Source organism: Micromys minutus (genome assembly GCF_963924665.1).
Source record: "Micromys minutus genome assembly, chromosome: 12".
Lineage (NCBI taxonomy): Eukaryota > Metazoa > Chordata > Mammalia > Rodentia > Muridae > Micromys > Micromys minutus.
The window spans coordinates 45,987,170-46,011,919 of NC_137981.1; the positions used below are offsets into that span (position 1 = coordinate 45,987,170).

At 40.8% G+C, this 24,750-nt stretch overlaps 1 protein-coding gene across 1 annotated transcript in view; it reads right to left on the reverse strand.

Moving 5' to 3' along the window:
* CPB2 (carboxypeptidase B2) overlaps positions 1–7,642 on the reverse strand; it is a gene marked incomplete at both ends in the record, with an annotated part of 33,292 nt that extends 25,650 nt beyond the window's left edge. Inside the window, one exon of the mRNA XM_080926747.1 lies at positions 7,572–7,642. Within this exon, the coding sequence (XP_080782873.1) occupies positions 7,572–7,642 (71 nt within the window). The remainder of the gene's footprint in view (positions 1–7,571) is intronic.
* Between the last annotated feature and the right edge of the window lie 17,108 nt (positions 7,643–24,750).

Below are 24,750 nucleotides of genomic sequence, written 5' to 3' on the forward strand. Positions count from 1 at the left end.
GCCCACCATAGTTGGGTTTTTTTCCCCCATGGATTCTGAGGATCAAGTTCAAGCTTCTGCCTGAAATATCTTCTCTGACCTCCAAACTAATTCTCAGTTTTGTGCAGAATGAGCTCCCATCCACACCCCCTACCACCACCCAGTTAAAAATCAATACCTGCTGTGTTTCATAAAAACCTTAAGGTTTTCATAGTGAGGTTTTTTTTCAAACTTTAGGTTCATAAATTGGGGTGGGGGGAATGGACGTACTCATAATTCTGAGTCTTCTCATTAACGAATACAGAAGATTCGTCTGTTTGGCATTCTCTCATGTCTTTTAAAAAATTTTATCCATAAATATATTGCGTACTTTAAAATTACACTTGTTCTAACAATGTTATGTTTCTTTTGCAAATGGCAGTTGAATACTCCTTGTCCCAGCCACCTTTGTTGTGAGGACAGACAGACAGATGAAGCTGATTGGGGGAAATATCAGTTTTCTTAGCGCCTTCTTTTGCTTTGTGTATTCCTTTCTACAGTGCAATACTTGCTAGAGTGTTAAGAATTCCTAGTGACGCTGCTACAGTCCGGGCAACACATTAGTGTGACTCAGTCTCCATTTATGTTCTGTTCGTAAACCATTTACTCAGAGAAGGAGAGCCTCCTAACAGATTCATGTCTGCAGCTCAACATGCAATTTCTCGGTAGGAGATATTTATGTAAAGGGAAAAAGATAGCAGTGGTTTCTTAAAAGCCGAGTGAACAAGGCCAGCCAGTGCTGGCTTCACAGTGTAGACAAACATGGAGTGATAACAGAAAATGGGATTAGGAAGCATGAGGGCTAGGTAAGAACTCCATGTGTCCCCTCTGCACATTTCCTGCCATTTATTGTTTGGACCAGTCTCTCCCTGTCTCTGTACATCTGTCTGTCTCTGTCTCTCAGTGTACACATGTGCATGTGTATTGTGTAAATGTGTACCCACAGAGGCTAGAAGAGGGCCCTGGATACCCCTGGAAGGGGAGGCTTCTGTGAGTTGCCCCCTTATGAGTTCTGGGAACCAAACTCCAATCCTCTGCAAAAGCTGCAAGTGTTCTTTAGCTCTGAACCACTCCTTCTTCCACCTCCTAAAAATACATTGAATAGAAGATTTTATTTGGGAAGAGATATACAGAGAACTATGTAAGTACAGTAGAGGTTATGGTGGCTTTGGGGGGTGGGAAATGGGCATTATTAGCACAGGCTCCATAGGAGGCATGCTGGCTAGTTTTATGGCAACTTGACACAAGCTATCGTCATTTGAGAGGAGGGAGCCTCAGTTGAGAAAACAACTCCATAAGATCAGGCTGCAGGCAAACACATAGGGCTTTTTCTTAATTATGATTTATGTGAGAGGGCCTAGCCCATTGTGGGTGGTGCCGACCCTGGACTGGCGGTTCTGAGCGCTACAAGAAAGCAGGCTGAGCAAGACAGAAGAGGCAGCCAGTAAGCAGCCCCCCTCCATGGCCTCTGCATCAGCTCCTGCCTCCAGGTTCCTGTCCTGCTGTAGCTCCTGCTTTGGCTTCCTTTAGTGAGTGGTGATTCAGTACATTAAGCCAAACAAACCCTTCCTCCGCAGGTTATTCTGGGTCACGGTGTTTCAACACAGCAATGATAACCCTGAGTAAGACACGGGCGTTTATTGACTAAGTTAGACTGGCTGAGGCTGGGCCCCGGACGTCATAGAGCTTCGCTGGGAAGTGACAACCTGCCCGTCTTCCGGGTGTTCAGAGGAGAATAGTAACTAAATAGAAAGAAGTTTAGGATGTCACGTTAATCTTCTACTACATCTCCTCCACCTCTTTAACCCATGGTTGAGTCTGAGGCCGTGTAACTTGAGTGTGGAGCTCCTAAAACCTTGGCGACAGTAAAAGGTCTTGGAAGGCACGAAGAGCAATAAAATTAATTTGAAACCAAACACCAGCTGAATCCAAGGTGTTTGTCGTAGCATTCTCCTGCGTGGCATGACATGATGTCACTGCAGCTGGGGCCCTGAACACAGAGCATGCTGTACTCTGTGCCACCAGACCACACGGTGCCAGTGGATCCGGAAACACGTCACAGACCCCACACTGTTCCACTGTCCTGGTCGGAAGTGCTGATGGTTTTCTGCTCCTACAAACACATGGTGGTTTCATTCCTGAAAACGAGGAGTTAATACTTCTTTACCACTTCTCCTCAGCATCCACACTTCAACTCCTTTGGACCACAGCGTGTTAGTCTATTTGATTTTAAAACTTGCTGTTTGAGTCACTGACTTGAGTTTCTCAAAAAGCCATTAAATGAATTTTGGCCTGAGGTTAGGATAGAATTTCAAACAATTTCTAAAATGGTTCTATCATCCTTCTCTTACTGTGTATGGAGTATTTATGCAAGGCAGACTTCTCAGCATTGATTTCGTAAAATGAAAACATTGATTAACACCGAGAGGGTTGAAAATACTCCTTATCCGGCAGTATCAGACGCTGTGGCAGTGATTACTCCTTTATGTTAGAGGTAAACAGACACCCTCGTCTCAATAGCTTGCAATTTCATTTTCATCTTTTTTCAACAATAAGATTCTGTGGATACTGAAGAACTGTTTTAAAACCAACCAACCTCTTTAGAACTTATTTTTTGGTAGATGCTTGTTTTGCATATAGATTTTATATACATATATATCCAGGATCACATGTAGAATAAATCTTAGGGAGTTGTTCACAGAGAAGATCCTGAAAGCATACTTACAACTTTGGGCTTCCTCTCCTAGGTCACTAGGGGTAAGGAGATAACCACGGTTGGCAACAGGACGGAGGACACTTTTGTTTGGAGAACTTTGATAAATGATTCTGGATTCCAGACACCACTGAGAAGATCAAACAGTGGCACACAGAACAACAGCTTGGGAAATTTGATGTCGATCCCCGGTACAGGTTTAGCATAATCCATTCAACCTCTGCCTTACAGGCATATGTTCAAGGCTATGTATTGAATCATTATTCAAATTGTCAATAACTGGAAACATGTGTGCAGGTATCCTAGGGCGTTTTCCAGTTATAAAATGAGTTTGATTTATAACAGTTAACTTGGGGATGATTTCCGTGATATATTATCGAGCCGTGAGACAAGATGACGCAAACTGAAATATGGTCCTATTGTGGAAAAACTAATTTAGAGGAGAAAAGAAAACTGCTATGTACTAAAAGCAGGAGAAAGTTACTAATAAACAAAGAATGCATCGTGAACTCCAGCTTATGTGGCTGTAGGGGAAGAAGCAGAGGGCAAAGAAATGATTTGCTTTTCATCACAGGCATCAAACCCAGGGTCCTGTACATAATTTCTTACGTGACCACAAAAGACACTCTAGCACTGTAAAAAATATCTGAAGCAGTGGTTCTCAATTTATGGGTCTCGACCCCTTTGGGGGTCATATAGCAGATAACCTGCATTCAGATATTTGCATTAATTACAATTTGTAACATAATCTTGAGTGTAAAAATAAAATAAAATAATTTAGAACAGTAAAAAATTATAGTTGTGAAGTAATAACAAAAAGAAGTTTATGGTTGGGGGAGTCACCACAACATGAGAAATTCTATTACAGGGTGGCAGCCTTAGGAAAGTTGAGAACCACTGGTCTAAAGGGAGCATGACTTCTCTCATCAAGAGTCCTGTGGTAGTTGGCTCAAGCTACTCTGAACATTGCCAAAGATGCTCAAACATCCACAGAGCTATGCACGGTCCACACCAGCCATAATGGGAGAATTTTTAAAATGCACCAATATGTCAGGTGACATGCAGGGGTGGCGGCGGCAGGTCTTAGCATCACGTCCGTTGCGATAGTACCACACTTCAATCCCCACTACCCTGCTCTTTACCTCCCTTACCCCACCACTCCTCCCCGATTCCTCCACAGAGCTGGATGACATCCCTTTCCAAAAAACTGCCTGTAGGTCAGTCTTCATCTGAAAGCCAACCTCCTGGGGTTGGCCAGAAACAGAGAAACACTCCTGCTATGTTAGATAAATCACAAAGAAGGGTCTCAGAGTCTGGTACAATAATACGAACTGGTTGATCACAAATGCAGCTGAGGTTGGGCCAGGCACTGCAACAGAGATGGAGCCAGTCTCAGGCTCTTCCTGGTTAGATCAGCTGAAATAGCACACAGGCAGTCAATACGCCATGCTCTTCCGTTCCCAAACGTCTTATTTCTGTACCTAACTGGATGAGGTCCTTAGAACACTCATCAGAGCTAGGGGATTCACAAGCTGCTCGCTTCACTCCGATCATCAGAGCCATTAAATAAATCTAAAGTTTTTCTTTTTAACAGGAAAGACGGAGAAATTCGAACAGTAGCTCCACTGGAGATGGTATTCTAACTTCTGAATAGAGATGCTTTGTATTTTAATACAGTCCAAGATCTGTCAGTTACTTCAGAGTGGGCTGAAAAGCCCTGAGATTCTTCTGACCTACTGTGCATCTGTGAGGAAAAATAGTCCCACTATGTAGAATGCCCAGGGGCAAGGAGAGATGAAAAATAACCATGTTTTAGTGAATTTCTATAGTGATAATTATAGCATTTGCACAAGAAATACTTAAGAAAAATTGCACTAAAATAGATTAAAATGCATACACACACAGAGAGAAGAGACAGATGCTACACACATAAGTACATAGGTAGATATATCAATAGCTGATAGAAATGATGGATGGATGATTGGATTAATGGATGGATGATTAGATGAATGAATGGATGAATGGATGGATAGATAAATGGATGGATAGATGGATGGATGAATGGATGGATGGATGGGTGGGTGGGTGGATGGATGAATGGATGGATGGATGGGTGGGTGGGTGGATGGATGAATGGATGGATGGATGGGTGGGTGGGTGGATGGATGAATGGATGGATGGATAAATAAGATAGCTAAGGCAGATATATGGTAGATGGATGGGTAGATAAGATAAATAAAATAGATCCAGGTTGTGATGTTGTGGTATGCTTTGCAGTGTTTGGGGACCACTGGTGGTCTGTTCCTTCAGGTGAAAATAACGATTCCATGGAACTAATAACTGAAAGAGAAGGACGGGAACCAGGTACCCAGCCAGAGTGTGATATTAACAAGACACATGTGCTGTGGTCTATGATGCCCTCCATGCCCTCCTCTCCAAACCCTTCTCTTCTGAAATGTTCATTTTTCTTTTCCCAATGGCCTGGGCTGACAGACTCCACTTAGATAATCATTGCACAATACAATTAATGCCTTTGTTTACAAGAGTCTTGCTAGTATTTTATTTATTTAGCTGGCCCTGAAAAATCAACCAGATATGGAAATGCAAGCTTCAGCTGCCTTCCTCCCTGGCAGATGGTATTTATGCCTTTATACAAGCTGGTTTGTTGCTGTGGATCCACGGCATTTCACAGATGAGAGTTATCAGCAGGTACCTACAAATCAACCATGAGGACATTGCTCCAACACAAACTGGTATTAGGAAAATGATCGAGGCAAGAAAATAGTAACAAAGAGCAGCTTCAGGCGAATGGCAGCTGGCTGCCGCTTTCTGCAAAGGTTAAAATTCTAACCCCCAGAAATAAGAACTCATCAAAGGCTGTTGCTTGGAATGAAATTAGATTTCTTTTTTAGTGGCAGTAATAGCTTACTTCTAAAACGAGCAGAGCTCAGAAACACTGGGGGAGGGGTTCATCTTATTATTTCTAGTGCCGGGAGTGCCAGTTCAGAGCTCAGGATGCTTCTGTCTCCAATGTGGTCTCTCCCTTTTCCTCTCACTCACATGTAGGTCCTCCAGGTATGGGCAAGTGCTAAATATTTTTCATGTAGTATTATTTGGCTAAATTGTAATAATTTTCTTATTCCACTCTTCAAGCATAAGTCTCTATAAATTTTAGAGTACACACCACAGCAAAGGAAGTAGGAACCATGAGTGAGAGAGTTTTCCCTGTCTGTCTCTTTCGGTTGCCTTATTTAGCTCTACTGAACTGGGAACAGGTTTGATGATTTTGTAAAGATACGGTAAGACCTTCCAGTGTTTTGTATCGCATTGTCTAGTTTAGTATAGGATCATGATGGTGGCCTGAAGCCAGCTCAGTAGTGCGCATCTGCGGTCCAACCACATCTACTTGAGAGGCTTGGGCGGGAGATCAGAAATTCCGAGAAGGCATTTGATAGAGGTGAGGCAGGTGAGGAGAGAAGGGGAGGGAAGGGAACGGGAAGGGAGGGAAGGCGAGATCCTTAGTATAGGGTAGGTATTTAAATAGCAATATTGTGTCCAGCTGAGTATATGAGTCAAACACATTCCTAAGTAGCAATGGATTTCTGGCCCCTCCACTCAAAGACAATGATGTTACCTCTATAAGAACTGGGTTAGGGTTAGAGTTAGGGTTAGAGTTAGGGTTAGATTTAGGGTTAGGGTTAGAGTTAGGGTTAGAGTTAGGGTTAGGGTTAGAGTTAGGGTTAGGGTTAGATGCTGTGATCAGAGTTGCTTCTGCCTTTCTTCTAACAAAAGACAATCATCAAGTTATGGAATATTAGAAACTACAAAGATTCTAAGATCATACCTTATTGACTACTAATAAAGATACACACATGAGTCACCAACTCTTCTAGCAATTCTGATCTTTGTATCAACTCATTAACAACCAGTCTTTCACAATGGGATTTACTGCTTGGTCCTTGACAATCACACTGGACAAACAGAATGAGCCAGCTATCATAAACACAGCTTCTGCTTTTCAATGCTATCTGAATGAATAAATATTCTATGGGTTTTATGACTCAAAAAAAGAGAAGAATTTTCCCCATCCACACTGGGATCAAGTGCTGTCTCTCCCTGTCATTTTGTAAGAAATAGACAAGGACCCATCTCAAAGACAACTAGAAAAGGGTTTAGAAGCAAAACAAAGGAAAAGTTTAACAATCCCGAAGTTTATAAATTTTAAAGCTTAGCATTGGCTAGTTAATAATTATAACACAACAATATGTTATCCCATGTACTATGTGTGCTCTTACATGCATTTGTGTTCTAATTCATTTACAGTCAAAGACCCTCAGGAAATCACTCCACAAAGCTAATAAAAAAATAGGTACATTCTTCTGTCAGTCCACTGTAAGTCAACTTCCCCTTACAGTCTAGGCTCAGTATCTGTGCACAATCCAGATCTATTTCATACTTTTCCCTTTCCCTCTCCTGTTCTCTATGAACAAGATGAAAACAAAAGCGTAGAAAGCATATTTACTTAGTTCATACAACTATGTGTTAAGGCAGGAAGAATGTAAGTCATGTGTTATGTAATGGTGCAGGTAATTCGTCAAAGGTCCAATTGGTTTATTTAATCTCCATAGCCACTGAATATACTTAGCACACTGGTAAATGAAAGCCGAAAATAATAAGAAAAAAATAGAAACCTTACTGACATCCTGCCATCCCAAAATCACTCAAGTCTCTGAAGGAACTGGCCTCCACCCAGCTGGGCCTCCATCCCAGGACACTACTTCTGCTCTATGAGAGACGTACAAGTGGGGAGAACCTGGCCCGACTAGGCCCCCGACGTTACCTCTGAAAGGCGAGGCCATACTGCTCATAGACGATGATGGCCACCAGGACTCCAAGGCCATAAAGCTTCATCTCAACAGTGACTTTCTGAACAACCAAGTTCCCTGGGGAGAAAGTCACAGATAACTAATTGCGTAAGAGTCTTCTTTACACACTGGTTAAAGTATAACAACAGGTTCCCTCTGGTTTCTGTGGCTCAGTTGACTTAGCTTCCATTTCCACAGTCTAAAAGAAGCAAACACAGACAATTAGTTAGATTGATAACTGAACCCTCAAAAACAAAACAAAGCAACAAATCATGGTGAGTGCAGCCATTGTGTCTAATTTAGACAATCTTAATCCTGACATTGTCACATGACATCATATATAATGTTCATGCAATTGAACAAAACAAGTTCAAAAAGGCTCATATTTTAAGTAAACTTGTGATCTTTGCATTGGGTCCTGTTCATAGATAACCTCTTATATGCCCTCTTATAAATGCATTTTAGCTTGTGGGTAGCAGGGTAGGAGATGATTAATCCCTCAGAGAAGGCCTGGAATAATTTGGGAGAATATGGTCTGATTCACTGAAGAGTCACAGTCATGAAGACTGACGAGAAGATCCTGGTCCATGTCAAAAGGAAGCCTCAGTGAAGAAGAAAGCTGTCTTCCCCTGACCATCCTCGTCAACATTTTCAACTTAGGTGAAGATATAAGGTGAGGTTTTCAAAGTGTGGCTTTAGAGAGTTGAGCAGCAGATGTGTGTAGAGGATTGTAGAGTCTCCATTAAAATATCTTTCTTTAACCATATGGAATGATAGGCCCAACATCGTGGTTGCCATGGGACTGGTGCAAGCAGTAAAGAGTTTCCGAAGCTCTGAATTATGGTTGTTCAAAGAACATCATCGAGGAAGCCACCGTCTCCATCAAGGCCACCACCCATCACTGATCACCAGTGAACATTCTGAGATTAGGGCAGGGAAATTCACAAAATAGTCCATTTAGCATGTCCACAACAAACACTTGAGAAAAAAAAAATAGAGGCTCCAGACTTCCCCCGAGATTTAAAGCCATCCAAACAAAGTCAGTGGGTTAAGATGACTTTCCCTGAAAATGGGTTCTGTAAAACAAAGCACGGGAAGGATAGATCATAAATCAGTGGGTTTGCTCTCCCAGAGGCATGCGTGGGAGATGACAGAGTAGCAATGCTGAAAGAGAGACATTTATCTGAATAAACCTTTAGAATAGGGTCATGCTGTGTTTTCACATCCCCAAAATAAAGGAACATAAATTCAAGTGGTGAATGCAACAAGAGTAAATAAATCTGTGTTTCAAGTAAATAACAGACACAGAGAAGAGGAGGGGGAAACTAGCCCAAGTAACTCTTCTTTTTCATTGAAAAACAAGTCTTTTTTTCATACAATATATTCTGGTGATGGCTTCCCTTCCTCATCTCTTTCCAGGTCTTCCCCATCTCCCCATCCTTCCACTTCCACGCCTTCTTCCCTTCTCTCTTTAGAAAACAAACAGAAAAATTAGAAAGAGAATAAAAAACAAAACAAGCAACGCAGAATAAAATAAAAAGCACAAGAAACACACACACAGACACACACAGACACACACACACACACACACACACACACACACACACACACACAGATACAAAACAGAAACCCTAATAAGCTAAAAATCAGTAAAGTAAAGCAAAACAATATGCAACAAAAATGCCAGAGAGTTCCTTCTGAGCTGGTCGTCTACTGCTGGGCATGGAGCCTGCCTTTAAGTGTGGTTTTATACCCAGTGAGACACCATTAAGAAAACTAACTTTTCATTTCAGGCAGTGATAGTTTCATGGTTAGGTATGAGAGCATGGTTAGGTATATCCACTTCTCTGAGCAAGAAAACCCCATCTAGCTTGGTCCTGTGCAGGTCCTGTGTATGCTGCCACAGTCTCTGAGTATACATTTGTACTGGTTTTTAATGCTTATGTATGAGAACATGTGTGTTCATGTCTATTCACATGGATACATATGTGTGCATGAGTTTTATCTTTGGTTAGCACATATTTATTCTGACAAATAGAATATATATTATGCAATATATCTTATGTTCTGTGTTTCCAAAAGAAAGTATGAAAATCAATATATTTTGAATTATAGCTCTTTCTGCTGAAGTAATCTGGACATTTCCTTTAGCAACAATCTACAGGGTGGCATGATCTTTTATATGTTTTTTGTGTCTGACGGTATTGGCTAGGGTTTGTATTGCTGTGAGGAAACGTCATGACCCAACATAACCTGTGGAGAAAGGGTTTATTTGTCTTACATATACTGAATCACAATCCACTAAGGGAAGCCAAAGCAGGAACTCAAACTGAGCATGATACTGGAAGCAGGAGATGAAGTAGAGGTCATGGAGGGATGCTGCTTACTAGCTTACTCGTCATGGCTTGCTCAGCCTGCTTATAGAACCCAGAACCACAAACTCAGGGGTGGTACCACCCACAATTGCTGGTATAGGAGACAACTTCCTGAACAGAAAACAATGGTCAGGCACTAAATTAACCAGTAAATGGAACATCATGAAACAAAAAACTTCTGTAAGTCAAAGGACACCATCAATAGAACAAAACGGCAGCTTGCAGATTGGGAAAAGATCTTCACTAGCTCTACATCTGACAGAGGGTTAATATCCAAAGTATATAAGGAACTCAAAAAGTTAGACACCAACAATTCAATTAACCCAATTAAAAATTGGAGTTCAGAGCTAAACAGAATTCTCAACAGAAAATCACAAAAGACTGAAAAGCACTTAAAGAAGTGTTCCAAACCTTAGTCACCAGGGAAATGCAAATCAAAATGACTCTGAGATTCCACCTTACACCTTTTAGAATAGCTATGGTAAAAAACTCAGGGGACAGCACATGCTGGTAAGAATGTGGAGCAAGGGGAACACTCCTCCACCGCTGGTGGGAGTGCAAACTTGTACAGCCTCTCTGGAAATCAACTTGGCAGTTTTTCAGAAAATTTCAAATAGGTCTACCTCAAGACCTAGCTATACCACTTCTGGGCACATACCCCAGAGATGTCCCACCATCCCAAAAGGACAGTTGCTCAACTAGGTTCATGGCAGCCTTATTTGTAATAGCCTGAAAACAGAAACAACCTAGATGTCCCTCAGTTGAAGAATGGATAAAGAAAAAGAGGGTTCATTTACAGATCTCCCTTCTCAGAGGAGAAAGGGAGGGGGTATGGGGGGTAAGGATTTATGTGAGAGGGTACTGGGAGAAGGGGAGGGCTAATATTGGGATCTAAAGTAAACATATAAATACAGATTTTTAAAAAAGACTACATGCTTGCCTACAGTCTGATTACACAGAGGTATTTTTTCTCTTGAGATTTTGTTCTCCCAGAAGACTAGCTTATGTCAAGTTGGCAGAAAACCATCAAGATCTCGGACCTTAACTGTCTTTCTCTGTCAGTCCCAAACACTAATCTAGATGCTTGTAGCATGTGTGGCAACATGTTTCTCTGGTCTAGAAGTGTATTGGGTTTTTATTATCTTCTGATTTGAGAATTTAGGTTTTTAAAATGTTTTGGTTTTTGTTTCTTGGTTTTATTTATTAATTTTGTAAACCTCCCCTCGTTCTTCAGCTGTTACTGTTTTTTGTGAGTCACTCTTTTGTGTCCTGTGACTGTCCTTTCACCGTTCAGAAAATCATGAGCTTTGTCCCTGTAAATTCCATATTTCATATCATCTTCTGATTCATCATCCCATTCAAACAAAAATCATAATCACTGGGAACCTCTCATAATGCATTTATATGTTTACCAATTTTGTTTTTGGTCATATTATTTTTTTTTGGTCATTATTTTTTTAATCGAACAACTTTATTTTAAAAAACAAAGATAAATGTACAGATTTTAAAAGCATTTTTGCATAACAGTATATGAATACATTTTTGTCAGTACTTGATTTTTTTAAAGGTTTGATAGTATGCCTTAAAATCTTACTAGTTACAATGAGCATAAAGTACATGTAAAACAAGATGTAACCTGGAAATAGCCAAAGTTTTCTTGGTGTGTAAAGATTAAGCATGATGATGTTTCTTTTTTTTCTTTTTTCTTTTTCTTTTTTTTTTTTTTTTTTTTTTTTTTTTTTTTTTTTTTTTGGCCTTTGTTTATCTTGAACTTTATCTAGTCTGTAAGTTGTTTCTGGGGTGTTCAGAACTTTCTGGAGTTAGTATCCAATTATCAGTGACTGCATATTATGTCTGTTCTTTTGTGACTGGGTTACCTCACTCAAGATGATATTTTCTAGATGCATCCATTTCCTTAAGAATTTCATAAAGTCATTGTTTCTGATGGCTAAGTAGTATTCCATTGTGTAAATGTACCACAATTTTTGTATCTATTCATCTACTGAAGGACATCTGGGTTCTTTCAAGCTTCTACCTATTATAAATAGGGCTGCAATGAACATTGTGGTGCATGTGTCTTTGTCGTATGTTGGAGCTTCTTTGGGGTAAATGCCCAGAAGTGGAATAGCTGGGTCTTCAGTACTATGTCCAATTATCTGAGGTATCGCCAGACTGATTTCCAGAGTGGTTGTACCAGTTTACAACCCCACCAATAGTGGAGAAGTGTTCTTCTTTCTCCACATTCTTGCCAGCATCTGCTGTCATCTGAATTTTTTATTTTAGCCATTCTGACTGGTGTGAGGTGGAATCTCAGGGTTGTATTGATTTGCATTTCCCTGATGGCTAAGGATGTCCAGCACTTCCTTAGATGCTTCTCAGCCATTCGATATTCCTCGATTGAGAACTTTTTGTTTAGCTCTGTACCCCATTTTTTAATAGGGTTGTTTGATTCTCTGGTGTCTAGCTTTTTGAGTTCTTTGTATACCTTGGATATTGGGCCTTTATCGGATGTGGGGTTAGTAAAGATCTTTTCCCATTCTGTTGGCTGCCGTTTTGTTTTCTTGACAATGTCCTTAGCCTTACAGAAACTTTGCAATCTCATTAAGTCCCATTTGTCGATATTTGACCTTAGAGCTCGAGCCATTGGTGTTCTGTTCAGAAAATTTTCTCCTGTGCCTATGTGTTCTAAGGTTTTTCCTACTTTTTCTTCAAATAGTTTCAGTGTGCCTGGTTTAATGTGAAGATCTTTGATCCACTTGCACTTGAGCTTTGTACAAGGAGATAAGAAAGAGTCTATTTTCATTCTTCTGCATGCTGAGTGCCAGTTGAACCAACACCATTTGTTGAAGAGGCTGTCCTTTTTCCATTGAATGTTTACAGCTACTTTGTCAAAAATCAAGTGACCATATATGTGAGGGCTCATTCCTGAATCTTATATTTTATTCCATTGATCAACATGCCTATCTCTGTACCAGTACCATGCAGTTTTTAGCACAATTGCCTTGTAATATAGCTTCAGGTCAGGGATGTTGATTCCCGCAGATGTTTTCTTGTTGTTGAGGATGGATTTTGCTATTCTAGGTCTTTTGTTATTCCAGATGAAATTGCACATTTCTCTTTCCAACTCTATGGAGAATTAGGTTGGAATTTTGATGGGGATTGCATTGAATCTGTAGATTGCTATTGGTAAGATGGCAATTTTTATCATGTTGATCCTTCCAATCCATGAGAAAGGGAGATCTTTCCATTTTCTGAGATCTTCCTCGATTTCCTTCTTTAATGATTTGAAGTTCTTGTAATACAGGTTCTTCACTTGCTTAGTTAGAGTCACACCAAGGTATTTCATATTGTTTGTGATTATTGTGAAGGGTATCTTTTCCCTAATTTCTTTCTCTGAATGTTTGTCTTTTGAGTAGAGGAAGGCTACTGATTTGTTTGTTAATTTTATATCCAGCCACTTTGCTGAACTTGTTTATCAGCTGTAGGATTTCTCTGGTAGAATTTTTGGGTTCACTTACGTACACTATTATGTCATCTGCAAACAGTGATGCTTTTACTTCTTCCTTTCCAATTTGTATCCCTTTGATTTCCTTTTGCTGTCTAATTGCTCTAGCCAGGACATCCAGTACTATGTTGAACAGGTAGGGGGAGAGTGGGCAGCCTTGTCGAGTCCCTGATTTTAGTGGGATTGCTTCAAGTTTCTCACAGTTAAGTTTGATGTTGGCTATTGGTTTGCTCTATATTGCTTTTATTATATTTAGGTATGGGCCTTGGATTCCTGTTTTTTTCTGAGACTTTTAACATGAAGGGGTGTTGAATTTTGTCAGATGCTTTCTCGGCATCTAGTGAGATGACCATGTTTTTTTTTCTTTGAGTTTTTTTATATAGTGGATTACGTTGATGGATTTCTGTATATTAAACCATCCCTGCATCCCAGGGATAAAGCCTACTTGATCATGGTGAATGATCATTTTGATGTGTTCTTGGATTCGGTTTGCAAGGATTTTGTTGAGTATTTTTGCATCAATGTTCATAAGTGAGATTGGTATGAAGTTTGCTTTCCTTGTAGGGTCTTTGTGTGGTTTAGGAACGAGGGTTATTGTGGCCTCAAAAAATAAGTTAGGTGGTGTTCCATCTGACTCTATTTTGTGTAATAGTTTGGAGAGTATTGTTATTAGGTTGTCCATAAATGTCTAATAGAATTCTGCACTGAACCCATCTGGACCTGGGCTTTTTTTTTTTGATTGGGAGGCTTTTGATGAGTGCTTCTATTTCTTTAGGTATTATGGGATTATTTAGATGGTTTATCTGATCCTGGTTTAACTTTAGTATCTGGTATCTGTCTAGGAATTCATTCATTTCCTCCAGATTTTCCAGCTTTGTTGAGTATAGGCTTTTGTCGTAGGATCTGATTATTTCTTGAATTTCCTCAGTTTCAGTTGTTATGTCTCCAATTTCCTTTCTGATTTTGTTAATTTGGATACTCTCTCTTTGCCCGCTAGTTAGTCTGGCTAAGGGTTTATCGATCTTGTTCATTTTCTCAAAGAACCAGTTCTTGGTTTTGTTGATTCTTTGGTTCTTTTTGTTTCTTTTTGGTCAATTTCTGCTCTGAGTTTGATTATTTCTTGCTGTCTACTCCTCTTGGGTGTATCTGCTTCCTTTTGTTCTAGAGCTTTCAACTGTGCTGTCAAGTTGCTAGTGTATACTCTCTCCAGTTTCTTTTTGGAAGCACTCAGAGCTATGAGTTTTCCTCTCAGTGCTGCTTTCATTGCATCCCATATGTTTGGGTCTGTTGTGTTTTCATTTTCATTCAATTCTAGAAAATCCTTAATTTTTTTCTTTATTTCTTCTTTGACGAGCTATCGTTTAATAAAGCATTGTATAGTTTCCATGTGTATATGGGCTTTTTGTTGTATTTGTTGTTATAAAGACCAGCCTTAGACCATGGTGATCTGATAGAATGCATGGGGGTATTCCAATCTTCTTATATCTATTAAGGCTTGTTATATAACCAATTATATGGTCAATTTTGGAGAAGGTTCCGTGAGGTGCTGAGAAGAAGGTATATTCTTTTGTTTTAGGATGAAATGTTCTGTCGATGTCTATTAATTACAATTGGTTCGTAACCTCTGCTAGTGTCACTGTATCCTTGTTCAGTTTCTGTTTCCATAATCTGTCCATTGATGAGAGTGTGGTGTTGAGGTCTCCCACTATTATTGTTTGGAGTGCAATGTATTTTTTGAGCTTTAGTCAGGTTTCTTTTATGAATATGGGTGCTCTTATGTTTGGAGAATATATGTTACAGATTGAGAGTTCCTCCTGACAAATTTTCCCTGTAATGAGTAAAAAGTGTTCTTCCTTATCTTTTTTGATAACCTTTGGTTGAAATTCTACTTTATTTGATATTAGAATGACCACTCCAACTTGCTTCTTGGGGCTGTTTGTTTGGAAGGTTTTTTTTCCAACCCTTTACTCTGAGATAGTGTTTGTCTTTGTCTCTGAGATGAGTTTCCTGTATGCAGCAAAATGCTGAATTCTGTTTATGTATCCTGTCTGATAGCCTATATCTTTTTATTGGGGAATTGAGTCCATTTATGTTAACTGATATTAAGGAATAGTGGTTGCTCTTTCCTGCTATTTTTGCTTTCAGAGGTAGAATTGTGCCCGTGTGTCTTTCTTCTTTTGGTTTTCTTGCTTAGGTATTTTCTGGTTTTTACTAGGATGTAGTTTCCCTCCTTGTATTGGGTTTTCCACCTGTAATTTGTTGTTGTGCTGGGTTTGTGGTCAGATATTGTGTAAATTGAGTTTTGTCCTGGAATATCTTGGTCTCTCCATCTATGGTAATTGAGAGTTTTGCTGGATATAGTAACTTGGGCTGGCACTTGTGTTCTCTTCGGCTCTGCATGATGTCTTTCCAGGATCTTCTAGCTTTCACAGTATCGGTTGAGAAGTCGGATGTGATTCTGATTTGTCTGCCTTTATATGTTACATGACCTTTTCCCCTTACTGCTTTTAGAATTCTTTCTTTTCTTTGGGCACTTGGCGTTTTGACCATTATGTGTTGGGAGGAATATCTTTTCTGGTCCAATCTATTTGAAGTTCTGTAGGCTTGTTTTATGCTCATGGTCATCTCATTCTTAAGGGTAGGGAAGTTTTCTTCTATAATTTTGTTGAAGATATTTACTGTGCCTCTTAGTTGATATTTTTCTCCCTCTTCTATTCCTATTATCCTTAGGTTTGGTCTTCTCATTGTGTCCTGGATCTCCTGGATATTTTGGCTTAAGAACTTTTTAGCTTTTGCATCTTCTCTGACTGTTTTATCTATGTTTTCAATGTTGTCTTCAGTCCCTGAGATTCTCTCTTCCATCTCTTGTAGTCTGTTGGAGATGCTTGCATCTGTGACTCCTGATTTTTTTTTTTTTAGGTTTTCTACCTTCAGGGTTGTCTCTTTTAGTGTTTTCTTTATTGTTTCCATTTCTATTTTAAATTCCTTCTTCAATTTCTTCATCTCTTTTGTTCTGTTTTCCTCTAGTTCTTTTATTTCTTTGAGTATTTTTCTTGTTTCCTCTTTAAAAGCTTCTATCTCTTTATGCTTTTCCTTTTTCATTCTTGTTTAAGGATCTCTATTATCATCTTGAGATATTATTTCTGGTATGAGTCTTCTTCTGGAGTGTTTGGCATTCTGCTGTTTGCTGTGATGGGAGAGCTGGGTTCTGGTGTTGCCAGGTTGTCTTGGTTTCCATTGGGTAAGTTCTTTCGCTTTCCTCTTGCCATCTTGTCAGTGATTGGTTCCCATATCTCTCGTGTACCTGGCCCGTGTCCCTGGATCTCCGCTGTTCCAGGTGGCAGATGGCCTGAGTGTTTGGTTCACATGCACGAGCCCTCTGGGTGAAAACTGAGTCCCTGTGGCAGAGTTCCTGCTCCCCTGATCCAATGAGGGGGGCATACTTTCAGCACGCTCGACCCAGACCTCTCTGTGCCCAGGCTACTCGCAGAGCAGTCTCACTAGGCCTGCGTCCCTGGATCTCTGCTGTTCCCAGTGGCAGATGGCCTGAGCCTTGGTCATTATTTTTAATGTTCTATGTAAAACTACTTTATTACTTGATTTGCAGTATGATTGCTTAAGGCTCCCTCTCTTCTTACATGCCTTCGCCCTGCCCCCCCCCCCCCTTTCTTGCTGCTGTGCTGGGAATGAACTTCAGGGCTTTGCCTGTGTTTGGCTCTCTGCCTGTCTCTCTTTCTAATCATGATGAGAACTTAGAATATTTTCTTCAAGTTCCTGTCACACAGCTCTGCCAGTTCAATTACATTCAGAGTGAATCTCTGTTCCCAGTGTGAATTTTGTCATTGGCATCTGTGTCTTCTGGGTTAAAGTCTGGATTTACAGGTTTGTTTTGAGCAGTAAACTCCTGTTTCTTTCTCTCTATGCCTATTTCTCTCTCTTCTGGATGCCCCACTATGAACCCCAAATACGTACCCCTTTTCCAAACCCCAAATAAGTCCCCCCCTTTTCCCCTAAGGCAAGGTTTCTCTATGTAATCCTAGCTGTTCTGGAACTCACTCTGTAGACCAGGCTGGCCTGGAACTCAAAGATCCACATGCCTCAGCCTTCCTAGTGCTGGGATTAAAGGTGTGCACCACTACACCCCAGCCTCCCTCCCCAAGTAACTTCTTAACATCTTGTCTGTTTTATCTTAAACCAGATTTTGGATTCCCTATGTCGGAATAACGCTATGGCTTTCAAAATGCAGGCACCAGACAAGGGCAGTGACAGCAGCACTGATTTATTGACTTTTTTTGTTTTTTAAATCACCTCAAACCAGCAGCTGTTTGAAAACCACTCTGGGTAGCAGCGAGCAGTCCTCTGAGAACTTTTGACTATGACAAGTTCAGCAAAGTTGGCTTCACCTTGCTAGCTGTGTGTACTGGAGCACCACGCGACACTCCACGCGCAGCAGTGTTGCCCCATCTGCCCAGTCAGTCTCTCAGACTGCTGCAGTAGCCTCTGCTGTGACTTCCTCTCTAGGGTAACTGTGTCTGCTCTGGTGTATCCAGGATCATATGGCGCACTGCCTTTTACCTTAGCTTCCTTTGTTATCTTCCATATCAGTCTATGCTCTAGTAAAGGATCCCTTCCTACTGCTGAGTGGCATTCAGTATAAGACTGTAACATGGTTTATCCATTCTTCCATGACAGGACTTCAGGCAAGTTCTCAGTCTGGTGTTATTATGCATACAGCTGCTATGGACATCCGTCTACGAGCCTTGTTGTGTGCTTTCATTTCTCTTGGAGCGCCATTGCTAGGGACGAGGCACGTTCAGTGAAAGTCCTAGTTGTTCCACCTTCTCACTAGTTGCTGCACTCAGTGTTTTCCAAGGAAAACTAGTCTACAACTGTGTGGTGGCCTCTCTGGTTGTTCTTAATTTAAATTTCTATGGTGAAATGTTAGGAAACATTCTTTAGTTCCTATAGACCATGTATGTATTTGTATCTGTATCTGTATGTGGACAGTGATATAAATGATGATAATGAAATATATGATAGCATATATCATATATATATATATATATATATATATATATGCATCTATATGTACATAGGCAGAGAGAAGTGTTGGTTAGAATCATGTGTCTGACTCTGTTTTGGTTTTGGAAGGAGGAATACATATACCACTATTCAAGTGCAGAGGTCAGAGGACAGCTTGCAGGAGTTGGTCCTCTGTTTCCATCATGTTGGCTGCAGGGACCAAATTCAGGTCATCAGACTTAGCAGTAAGTGCTTTGCTTGGCCTGCTGAGCTGTCTGGCGGCCCCTATGTCTTATTTTTAATCAGATGCTTTCTCTTATTACTGATGGGTAGGAATTATTACTTCTGGACCTCAGTACTTTGACATGTAGATTACGCACACACACATGGGTGGGCACACACTCATACACACATGTACACACACACACACACACACACACACACACACACACACACAGACACTTGGTCTCTTAGAAGCACATCTTCTCCTGAAAAAATAAGATTAGTAAGAGTCTATATTCAGAGAGTTGTGGTCAGGGCCAAACAGGGTGAACAATCGGCAAAACAGGCGGTCAGCACAGGCCATGCATATTAAAGAGGTAAGTGGAGAAGTGTGAACATGGGCCAGTGCGTGCTCTGCTCAGAAGCCCACCTGGCCCATCACAGTTCCAGAACAGTTAGTCCTCCTCCTCTGCTATTTTAGGTGGTGAACTACCATGCTAAGAGACAGGCTAGCAGACTCAGTGAATTGGATAATGGCCCTACTGTGGGACCAACTTCATTGATGGATCGGGTCTCCGGCTAATTTGGAATATTAGGTGGCAAAAAATAACCTAGCAAGGACTTCATGGAACCCTGTAAACCTCTTTTTTATTAAGGCAGACATTTCTCTAAGGATAGCTGCTCTGCAGTTTCTTCTAACTTCAAGCAGCAAGAACAAGAGCCGGGCCATGGCAGCCTCAACCAGCTTCAGACACGTACTTCAGACTCATTGTTAGAGAAGCACTGAGAACCAATTAATTTGATGCCTTTTTTTTTTTAAAAAAAAAAATAATAAGAGTTCAGGTGCAGCTCAATTTCCAAGCTTTCTTTTCAAAATTACTCAGCCATTAAAGCTGCATAATCTCGGGAGGCTTTGAAGAACATAATTGATAGATCTTTTCATGCTTCACACGTCTTCTCTCATTTTATTCATAGAAAATGAATCCGTGTTATAATTTATACCAAGTCTCAGGGTATCTGGCTTCCCATATTTCTAAAGGGGAGGGGGAAAAGACACACTTTAAAAGACGTTTAAAAAACTGAACGCAGACAGCTCAATCCTGGGTCCCAATTTCCTTGCTTTGGTGAGCAAAACTGAGCCTGAAATCTCTAGCTCCAAGAAGGTTGCCTGGCAACCCAGACAGAAGCGTCCTCATTGGCTGGTTGGCTAGAGCAGGGGAGAGAGCAAGCATTATTGTTGGGACCTTTTCATGAATTCACTTTGATTGTTCATTTACCTACTGAGGTGCTCCATCCAGGCCTGCCTTTTGGAGTCACACTCCCGATACAGAACAGTAGTTCTCAAATGTTCCTGAACATTCAGTTACTTGGAGAGAATGTTGGGGTGATGATTACAAGCACAAACTTTTTCTAAAATTCGGATTGTGGTTCCAATAAGCAGCCACTGTGCATGGACAGCTGATGTGTGTCAGCCAAGCCCTCTCCAATGTGGTGCATGAATCACAAGTTATAGAATCTCTTAGGAGCAAATTAGAGGTTCCATCATCCCTGTAGGAACTGAGCATCAGAAAAGATATGGGGCAATTGTAGTGACAAATGCCAAGTGGTTCCTCTGTACTTTAAAGTGTAGAAACCTCCCCTAAGACTTTTTTAATGTCCACCTATTTCTCAAGATATAGCAGTTCCTACTCTCAGCCATACTGATCTTGTGTGTGTGTATATGTTTGTATATATATATTCATTATGTGTATAATGCATATATTATTATATATGTTATATAATTATACATATATATATAATTATTATATGTTATATGCTTATATATTCCATATATTTAATATGTTTATATAATGCATAGGAGCATATATGCACAAGGAAGTCAAAGGTCAACCTCCTCCAGTGTCTTTTCTTGCTTTTCATTCCTCAGGCCCCTTCCTCTTTATTTGAAACGGGGTCTTTCATTGGAGTAGGATTTTTCCAAGCAGGCTCTGTTGGCTGACCAGCTAGCCCGTAGGATCAACCAGTCAACCTTCCCCACTGCTGGGATGACAATTTCTCAACAGTACACTGGCTTTTGCTTTTTACATGAGATCAAACTTAATGTCCCCACACTTTACCCATTGAGCCATCCTACCAGCGCCATATTAGTCTTTTAGTTACTCAAAGAGGTTAAGCCACTTCCCTCTTCAGGACCGTTTGTATTGCACTACTTGGTAAGCTCACCTCCTCGGTCCCTAGCTGCCAGTGATTTGGCAGAGGCTAAAGCAACAAAGTTAAATCCCTGGGAAGTTACTGCAAACTTCACATTTGGGGCCAAGAAGAGTAATGATTGAGGTTTTGGGACAGTTTGATTACCAAGCCACCTAGCTGTCATCTGAGAGATGGTCAAAGCAAAGCATCCAGTATGAGAGACAGAAGGACAGATCCATCAATGAGGCAGCCAACGGGAGAAGGTAGTGTCAAAAGACACTTTTAATGATCCAAGGAGAACTGGAAGACACAACTCTTTGGGTCTGTGCTGAGGAGAAGAGGCAGTAAGAGAGGGGCTATGGGAAGGAGAACACCAAAAGGCAATGCTGAGTGGTGGAGGCTGTAGGAACAGAGGGAAGCGGTACTCTGTCTCAAACAAGTTCTGATGGTGGAAAATGGAAGGACACTTTCAGACTTCAAGCTCAGTGTACGTGGAAAGGTGGCATTTAATTCTGGCTGATTTTGTTCCCTATCAACTGTACATCTTTAATAAGACCTCCATTCTTCTTAGTGTTTCTTCAAGCTTTGATGAAAGTATGAAACGTCTCAGTTCGTTCTCCATGGTTGTACTTGAATGCCACAGCCTTGACAATTCACAGATAATATACTTTTATTTTTTATATTTATGGAGTCTGAATGATCAAGGGCAGGGGGCTACCTCTGCTGAGGGTCTTCAAGGTGACACAAGACCCCATGAGATTGAGTAAGCATGACCAAGAGAGCTTGATTGGTTTTATTTTGTTTTATAGTAAAAGCTATTTTTTTTTTACTATATCCCAGTAATCTCTGAGTCAATTGATCTCTATATGAGGGTAGACTCCCTAGTGGACAAGACACCTTCTGTTTTAGTTAGGGTTTTGTGGCTGTGAAGAGTTACCATGACCATGGCAACTCATACAAAGGTAAACATTTAATTGGGTCTGGCTTACAGTTCAGCAGTTTAGTCTATTATCCTCATGGCAGGAAGCATGGCAGTCAGACATGGTACTGGAGGAGGAGCTTAGAGTTCTACATCTGGTTCATCAGACAACAGTGAGTGAATGACCTGGCATGAATATTTGAGAACTCAAAGCCCACCCCGCAGTGAGGAACATCTTCCAACAAGGCCACACCTCATAATAGTGTCACTTCCTTGAGCCTATGGAGATCATTTTCTATTCAAACCACCATACCTCCCAAAGACCCTACCTCCAGATGACTTTGACATATGACCTTGGAAATTAATCACATTTCCAGCAAGTGAATCTCTTGGAGAAACCTTAAACCAAGTCATGAATCAAGTGGGAAATCTTGGAAAATGCAGGTGCTGATTCATTAGGTCTAGGGGATGGCTGAGACCCAAAATTTTAAACATCTTCCAAGTGTCCCTTAACTGGAACATAATTGGAACAGAACATAAACAGTGTGCTTTTGTTGTAGCTGTCTATAAAGTCTTTCAATTTTTTATCAGATTCCATAGAGCTTCAGAAAGAAATATTTGATAGCATTGTAGTTTTCTAAAGATTTCTATCCGAAAATAATGTGCGATGGTTCTCTATCAACCAAGCTACTTATTTAAATGGAGTTCTTCCAATTTCAGACGTCAGATAATATAAGAATTATCACCCTCTTGCCTTCTTGTCTCTGGATTGTGGCCAGCAAGTGTGCATAAACTAGATTGCCCATGCTTGTGTCCCTCATGGTATCCCCAGCCCCCAGCTTCATTACATTCTTTTTCCTGTCATATGAAAAATAGATTTTTGTTTAACATAATACATCTGGATTGCGGTATCCCATCCCTTTAATCTTTTCAGTTCCTCCCCATCCCCCCTCGTATCTGGATCTACCGTCTTCCTGTCTCTCACTGGGGAACAACAGCCTTCTGAGGCATAATGACAAAGTAAGACAAAATGAAATAGAATAAATAAAATGAAAACTGACACATCGGAATAGGACAAACAACAGACAGAAAGAGCCCAAGAAAAGATGGAAGAAACAGAAACATAGAGACCCATTCATCTGCACACTCAAGAGTTTCACTAAGTTAAAAACCATAATATATACTCAAAGGCCCCGTGCATATTGCCTCAGACTCTGTGAATTCATAAGTTCATTGATCCTGATGGTTTAGAGAACCTTGTTTCCTTGGTGTCCTCCATTACTTCTGGCTCTTATATTCCTTTTTGCCTCCTATACTGGCTGGTTTTGTGTCAACTTGACACAAGCTGGAGTTATCACAGAGAAAGGAGCCTCAGTTGAGGAGATGCCTCCATGAGATCCAGCTGTAAGGCATTTTCTCAACTAGTGATCAAGGGGGGAGGGCCCAGGCTATTGTGGGTGGTGCCATCTCTGGGCTGGTAGACCTGGGTTCTATAAGAAAGCAAGCTGAGAAAACCAGCAGAAGCAAGCCAGTAAGTAACATTCCCCCATGGCCTCTGCATCAGCTCCTGCTTCCTGACCTGCTTGAGTTCCAGTCCTGACTTCCTTTGGTGATGAACAAGCAATGTGGAAGTATAAGCTAAATAAACTCCTTCCTCCCCAATTTCCTTCTTGGTCATGATGTTTTGTGCAGAAATAGAAACCCTAAGACACCTCCTCTTCTGTAGGGGTCTCTTTGCTCTGAAGGGAAGCATTCGAGACATTCCATTTAGGGATGGCTGTTCCAAATCCTTCACTCTCTACATATTGTCTGGCTGTAAGTCTCTGTATTTGTTCCTATCTACTGTTGAAAAAGCTTCTCTGATGATGACTGAGCTAGGCACTGATCTATGAGTATAGCAGAATGTCATTAGGAGTCATTTTATTGCTTGTTATTTTAGTAGAACAGTAGATTTCCATTTTACCATAGGTCCCTGGGCTAACCAGTCTCAGGTCATTCAAAGCAGTGAGTGTCAGGTACAGGTTCCATCTTGTGCAGTGGGTTTTCAGGCAAGTCAGATATTGGTTGGTTACTGTCACAAGCTTTGTGCCACCACTGCCCTAGCATATCTTGCAGGCAGCACACCATTGTGGATCAAAGGATTTGTAGCTGCATTGGTGTTTACATTCTTTTTTGGCAGGCAGAGAACCTCTCTGTACCAAAGATGCTAGCACACTGAGGCAATAAATGGAGAAATCAATGAAAAGGTGTAAATATCTATGTAAACTCTGTCTTTCAGAAATAGGAAGAAAGGATGTTGCATCAAAGAGCTATTGTTACCAGAAGGATAGGGAAGTGATTTCTGTTACCAGAATTTTATTGAGGAACTCTGAATAGTGACTGATTTCACAAAAGGATTGGTCACATCCAACTGTCTTTCTGGATTTGGGAACTGCCGAGCCTCATTGGCTAAAACAATGTCAGGTTTATAAGAGAACATGGCTAGCCTTTATTCCAAGGCTGTGTGCCTTCTTGTGGTATGGGTAAGAATAAAGGTTGGGGTAGTAGATACAGTGACTGGAGGTAGGTGGGCCCAAGGACACTGCAGGTGTCTCAGGGACACTGGAGGCACATGAACATGTGTTGTGTGTTTCAGGCACTAAGCACAGTGTGGCATAGACTAGTTTATGTGGCCAAAGTGTTCACACAGCCTACGAAAGAGGCTGATATTGTGCCCCTGGGACAGCTTTGACAAGCATGTGTGCTTGGTACATGCATGTCTGCATGGGTACAATCAGTAAGCTGGCTGGGACTTTGTAAGTCACCTAATCCAACCATTGCATCATGTGGACTCCAGAGTCCTAACTTCCAGGCAGACAGCAAACCACTCTACACTGAGACTTTTCCTGGTAGGTCCATTTCATATCCTTCCTTGTAATCAC